We start from the raw sequence: 6,368 nt of genomic DNA on the forward strand, positions 1-6,368 counted from the left end.
TTTATTGAGCGACTAGCTAGGAAGCCAGTGATTGTAGTGTGCACGGAAACATGGAAGCTAAATCATCCAGAGTACTTTCACCTAGGTGGTTATAAGAGTTATTACAATAATAGTGTAATCAATAAATTTGACGGGGTAATGCTTTATATAAAGAATAACATATTTGAAAGTACTAGTATAGATGAGATAGATAGACTAAAGATAATAAGCACAAATATAAAAGTAATAACTGGTGAAGCCTTTAAAGTCTCCGCGATCTACAGATCACATGACTTACCAAAAACAGAATTTATCCATAGCATTAAAAAATTCATGTTATCCCAGAGAAAGATAAAAAACCATTATATAGTGGGTGATTTCAATGTGGATATACTGGACGGTAATTTTAGTACAAAAGACTTATTCGAAAAAACATTTAGCCAGGAATATATAAATAATTTTTTGGAATTCAAATATAGTCCTTGTTTCACAACGATAACTAGACCCTCCACCAACAATGATGGAGGTACATGCATAGATAACTTCTTTGTTAAGTCAAATATATTTCAATAGATTCATACAAGTTAACAAATCCTTTCAATGATCACTACCCTCTGATGATAAATTTTAAACAAGAAACTGCACAGATAAATGACCATACAGTTTCGAAACTTATTTGTTACAAAAAACTAAGGAGAGAGGCAAGTATAATTGATTGGAACTCTATCTTGAGCATAGATAACCCGGATTGTGCTATAGAATCTTTAATAGAAATAATACAACGCTGTGTTGATAAAGCTACTATTACAAACAAAGCAAACAAAAACAAAAAGAAAGATTCTGTACCACGCAAAAACCGGATAACAAGTTAAAATAAAACTCAAAGAATACATCAAAGAAAATGAATGCAATATATTATGGAAAAACTCTTAAATTTTAAGTACTAGTATTTTACAATTAACCAACGCAATGTAAGAGATCTCAAATAGACATTTTATGTAAATAAGTACTTTTGAAAGTTATAGTATAAACTATATAGAAATGTATTATTAATAAGTATTTTGTTAAACATTAAAAAGTTTTATCATCGTTATTTGAGTTTTCAAATTCAAAACTTTATTCAATTGCGTGTATTTTTTGCAATGAATATTAGTAGCTAGAAAAGACAAATAAACACAATCATGAGTAACAATTTCTACAACAACAGTATGAAAGGGCTGAAAAGGTGGGGAGCACAACGAGTATGCAAAGTACATACTTGTTTTGTTTTTCTACTTTTCTTGTTTAGTTTTAGATTAGTTTTTAAGCTTTTCTTTATACCATTTCCTATGTACAGGTAATTTTATTTACCTCTATAGGATGCCTTCTAAAGGCATTGTAAGTGGTTTGATAAATAAATAAATATATTTTTTACGTTTTCATCAAACTGACGTTTTGATAAAATGCTTCGATATTTTACTTTTTCGTTTTCTGTATCGATAATTGACTTTTTTGAGAAAATTTTCGTTAATAATTTCGCGAAAGGCCTAGTGCGAGACTATTTTTCGAAAATTTCCGGAGGCCATATTTTTTTCTGATATTGAAAGTCCGAGATACGTGAGGTGGGCGTTGGAAAATCAGTCGCGAGTCAACCGTCAAAGGGAAAGCGCACCATCTAGACCTCGTCATCGGCCACCCCGTACACTTAGACACACCGCCCTTGAATGATGTATTTACCTAGACATACAAAATTACGAAGCGCACCACCTTGATCTCGTCATCGGCCACCCCGTACACCTAGACACCGAATTATTTCTATACCTAGACACTAAAAACTACACGTGAGCGAGCATGCAGAAAACCGATGAGAAAGCAATATCCATCTGTATATAGCTGTGCGGCCAACTTCACGGTCCTAACACTTGTTGCGGCTAATTTAACGGTCCTAACATTTTTTTATTTGATTTGAGCATTTTGTGAATGACATACTCGTGTATTATACTTATGAAAGGTAGCTGTTTTTATCAATATTTTTGTTGAAAATCATAGTTTGGCATAATAAAACATATAAATCAAAATATATTAGAGACAACAAAGAAACGCATTTATTTCTTTGTAATGAAAAATGCGAACCCCAACATAGAAGTAAATAGTAGCACTGAAGCCGCGGCTTCGTCTGCTTCTCAAACTCGCCTTCGTGGTGCTTCTGCGCCACTTGATCTGGTCGCTTCTGCATACAGGGAGGTATTATTGTAGTAAATTTAACATATCTGAATTATGTAATCTTATTAGGAGTTTCTTACAAGAGAAAAAGCTCTTAGTTATATAAAATAAGACTAATTACGGCGCTGATTATATACGTATTTTTTAAATAACATAATAGTTACATAAGGATAATAGATCTTGAAGTAAAAATCTCCATAGGTACAATGGATACAGTATCTAAATATGCAAGTGATTCCTTAAAAGTATCTTATCGATCATTGTTTCATGATTGCTGTACATTTGTATAAATTAAACATTAGCATAGAGTTACACAACAGATAGTTATATCCAATCTCAATTTAGGAAATGCCAAGCTCATACCCGACACGCACGCTGCAAATCATTCTTCCACCCTCCGAGAGATGGCGAAACTCATCCACCCTCTTCCACTCTAACGATCAATACTTTTTCCGTTACCCATTTCAAATCTGCTTTACCATAAATTTATCCTTTTATAAAACAAAAAAAGTTCACAATGCGATCTTCATTTCGAATCGTTCGATCGATTGAAAGCAAAACGTCTCGAGTTTCTGATCAATGCCCCTAACCAACGGTAGACAAGGGCTGCGGCCTTCGTGTGGCGACCTTATCGCGTGGTGATTCGATAAAGTCGCAGCGCGTACACCCTTGTCGACTGAAGGTCGATAACCGAGAGCCTCATCATCCCTCGGTTTCGTAGCGCGGACGCTTGTCGGCGCCTGTCGTCTAAGCGTCGTCGGACTTAAGCTTCTCCGTCGTGACGGACACAGCCTCTGCGTTGTTTTGACTCGGTCCCGAATCCGGCTCGTGAATTCCCATCCACTGGCAACGCTTAGTGAGCTCTTGTCGGTACCTGCAAGTCAACGATCGATTTTTTTAACTTACCGTGATTTAACTGTGTAAAGTAATTAACTTACCTGGGGTGGTTGATAGCGTAGACCCAAGGATCGATGCAGGACACGGTCTTGGCGAACACAGCCGGGAGCATGCTGGAGAACGGCGTTACCAGTTCGCTGAAAAATTAGAATCCATCGTTTGGGTCGTGTGTCGGTGTATCGAAGTTACCGATCTTACCGATTTCCAAAGGCAGCGATCATCGTCACGACGGCGTATGGCGTCCAGGAGCACACGAACAAGAAGAAGATCGTAAAGGCCACCTTGGCGATCCTCATCTCGACGCTTCTCTCCTTGTCTTGGGCCGAGAGCGACTTGACGTTCATCTTCTTCGCCTGGATCGAACACCGAAATCGCAAAGTCAAGCTCTCTCTTACTATGGACAAAAATCGAAACCATACCTGCTCGCGGAGCATCTTCTCGTGTCGTCTGACGGACTTGATCAGCTGAGAGTAGAAGTAGATGATCAGTACCATCGGAAAGCAGTAGGACCACGAGAAAATCGCAGCGACGAATACTTTAGTGTCCTGGTCGTCGCTGAGGAAGTCGAAGCTGCAGGTCGTCAGGAATCCCTCTGCAATTCACGCGCGAAAAGTCAGCTCGATTAAATCCACGCACTTATAGATTACAGAATCGACGATTACCGGTAGTGTATCGACCCCAAATCTTAGCGAACGGCAGGATGGTGAACGGCATCGTCCAGAACCACGTGAAAGCTACCATAACAGCCGCCTGCTTGCCGTTCAGTCTGCCATCGATTGGACAGGAAATGGTCCTACGTCGAAGCGGAAAAAGCGTGAATATAGCGCAGAGCCGGGCTCTTAAAGGAGAAAATTGTGTACCCATTGCCTCCTTCCCTACCCCCCAATACTATGCAGTATACAGCGAAACGGAGCAGACAATTGCCGTGGAGTATATGAGCTTGCTGTATATAAGAGAGCTGCAGTGAAACGAGGCAATTTTACTAAAAAGCCGAGAGAGAGAGAGAGAGAGAGAGAGAGAGAGAGAGAGAGAGAGAGAGAGAGAGCGTACGTACCTGTATCGATCGTAGGCGATGGCGGCATTGGTGATGGCCGAGCCAATACCAGAGACGCTGCCGAGGGCCGCGTAGATGTCGCAGCCCAGGCCCCAGCCGATCATGCGCTCGATGAAACTGTTGATTATCAGCATGGGTATTTCCAGCGCCATGACCAGATCGAACAGCGCCAGGTTGATGATGAACAGGTTCGACGGGGTTCTGAGCACTTTGGACCTGTGGTTAATTTGGTTAATTCAATTCCGACGAATCGAAACGCAACTGAACTGCGGCTCCTTATGTAACGATTGCGTCAGCGCTTTTATACACTCGGAGTAAGTCTCGCGTGGCCTTGACAGGTGCAGCCTGTAATACCTTCGCGTGACCTTTTAGCGCAAGCATCTATTTAGAGAGCTGGCACACTTTCGCCCTCTCTCCGGTGTATTTGAAAACACATCGCTGTAATACGTTTTCAGCTATACACGGCTCTATACTATATGCTTTCCGGGAATAGTTTAGATCGAATGGTATATGACTTCTTTTCTCGTGCTCTACTTACGTGCTAAATATCCATACGACGCAGCCGTTTCCAACGAACGAGAGGACGAGCAGCATGAAGTAGATAAGAGCGAGGCCGATGTGCCAGTACTTGCCCGGTGCTAGAAAACCGCGCCAGTGCGGGTGCACGATGTCTATGTGCTCGGGGGGATGGTTCCAGCCCAGGAGGTGCTCTTGCATTTGCGGCCCTTGGCTGTAACGTTGTAAGGGTTTTTCTTTTTTCGCCAAGATTTGTGTGAGAGAGTATATGCTTTACTGACTCTTCGTAACAAAGCTATACGTCTCTCTCTCTCTCTCTCTGTCTCTCTGTCTCTCTCTCTCTCTGTCTCTCTGTCTCTCTCTCTCTCTCTCTCTCTCTCTCTGTCTCTCTGTCTCTCTCTCTCTCTCTGTCTCTCTCTCTTTCTCTCTCTCTCATTTCCGCAGTTACGTGCAATAATAATGAGTGTAGCGCGATTTTCTTTCTCTACAGTAGACAGCCGAAGAAATAACGATAGAAATGCTTTCCTCACCCGACACCGGCGGGTCCCATTCCTCCCATGGCTCCGTTCAAGCCTACGAAGGCCATCGGGTTCAGGAGGCTGCTGTCGTTATTGTACATCATCATGCCGTACACAATTCTCCTCCGATCCCTTTGTTCCTTCGGTTTTGCCTCGAGATCTCCTCTTTATCACTTCTCCACTTGCAGCGTTGTCGTGGAGTCCACGTTTGATCTGCGGCAATATTATAAAGCGAAAGCTTGTCAGTACGCACTGTGCACTTTTCACCAAAAAAACACTGTTCAGTGGGATGTCAATGCGTACCTCAGGAGTAGCTCGTTTCGCTGGGGTGTCATTCAATAGCGCGAATTTCGAGCAGCAGGGGATTCTCGTAATCTTTTTGAAGTGAGACGCGGTGCGAAGGTTGGGGGTACGTTCCGCAGCTCACTTGAGGCGCGGACGGGCCGAGTGGCGACTTTTATATCGGGAGAGAGACGTGTGCGGGCAAGATGACCGATCGCGTGTCGCATTAGACGAGTCTAATTCGATTGCCGGATCTCGCAGCGAAACCCCCCTTGTGTTTATTTCTTGCTGAGACAAGCCCGTCACGCGATTCCACCGATGCAGATCTGCACACGTACGTGCGTCATTCCTCGGATTCCTTCGGAAGCGCCTCTTGCACTGGTGTTCTCTGGATTGTAGAAATAGGCGACGGACGTATCGCTGGTGTACGCCGGCAGTGACCCGCTAACTTTGACCGTTTTTTGTAACACACGCCTGCAGGAGCTTAGCGAGCGGCTTAATCAATTTGTAAACGGCCTTTGAAAAGGGACGATATCGCGTAGGTTTGTTCTACAAAACACGATGACGCCTCAATGACGTCATTCGGCTATTCCGTCCTCCCCATTATAATGAGATCGAGAGCTTGTTAATTAACCGAACTGTTCTCGATCAAAGTCGACAAAATCAAACGAAGATCGACGCGACAAAAGAAGAGAAAAGAAAAATCCCGTGCAAGAATCTGTACGTAGAAAGTCTTCCCCCGCTAATTGGGGGTCGCGCCTGCGAAAGCTCCCGCGGTTGTTATACCGTCAGCTGCAGCACCGCAAACAAGCATAAAACAGCTGGCGTATCACAGTAGAGGAGAAAGAGAGCGAGAGGATTTTTGCGATTCAAGAGACTTTGTGATTATTCAGATCCTTGCCGGCGCGATATTTCGCGAG

At 42.8% G+C, this 6,368-nt stretch overlaps 1 protein-coding gene across 2 annotated transcripts; it reads right to left on the reverse strand.

Moving 5' to 3' along the window:
- Positions 1-2,218: 2,218 nt before the first annotated feature.
- LOC100121036 (opsin, blue-sensitive) lies at positions 2,219-5,613 on the reverse strand. 2 transcript variants are annotated; one of them, XM_031926248.2, is made up of 9 exons: positions 5,470-5,613; positions 5,179-5,379; positions 4,671-4,862; positions 4,133-4,348; positions 3,741-3,916; positions 3,498-3,670; positions 3,277-3,431; positions 3,120-3,215; positions 2,219-3,055 (listed from the first exon to the last, which is right to left on the reverse strand). In XM_031926248.2, exons 2-9 carry the CDS (start codon positions 5,271-5,273, stop codon positions 2,929-2,931), a joined length of 1,230 nt encoding a protein of 409 aa, XP_031782108.1. In that variant the 5' UTR covers positions 5,274-5,379; positions 5,470-5,613; the 3' UTR covers positions 2,219-2,928. The 2 variants fall into 2 exon arrangements, with proteins under 2 accessions (XP_031782108.1, XP_001604622.3); XM_001604572.6 differs by having other exon boundaries at positions 3,741-3,871; positions 5,470-5,612.
- Between the last annotated feature and the right edge of the window lie 755 nt (positions 5,614-6,368).

The sequence above is a fragment of the Nasonia vitripennis genome, chromosome 3, assembly GCF_009193385.2.
Source record: "Nasonia vitripennis strain AsymCx chromosome 3, Nvit_psr_1.1, whole genome shotgun sequence".
NCBI lineage: Eukaryota > Metazoa > Arthropoda > Insecta > Hymenoptera > Pteromalidae > Nasonia > Nasonia vitripennis.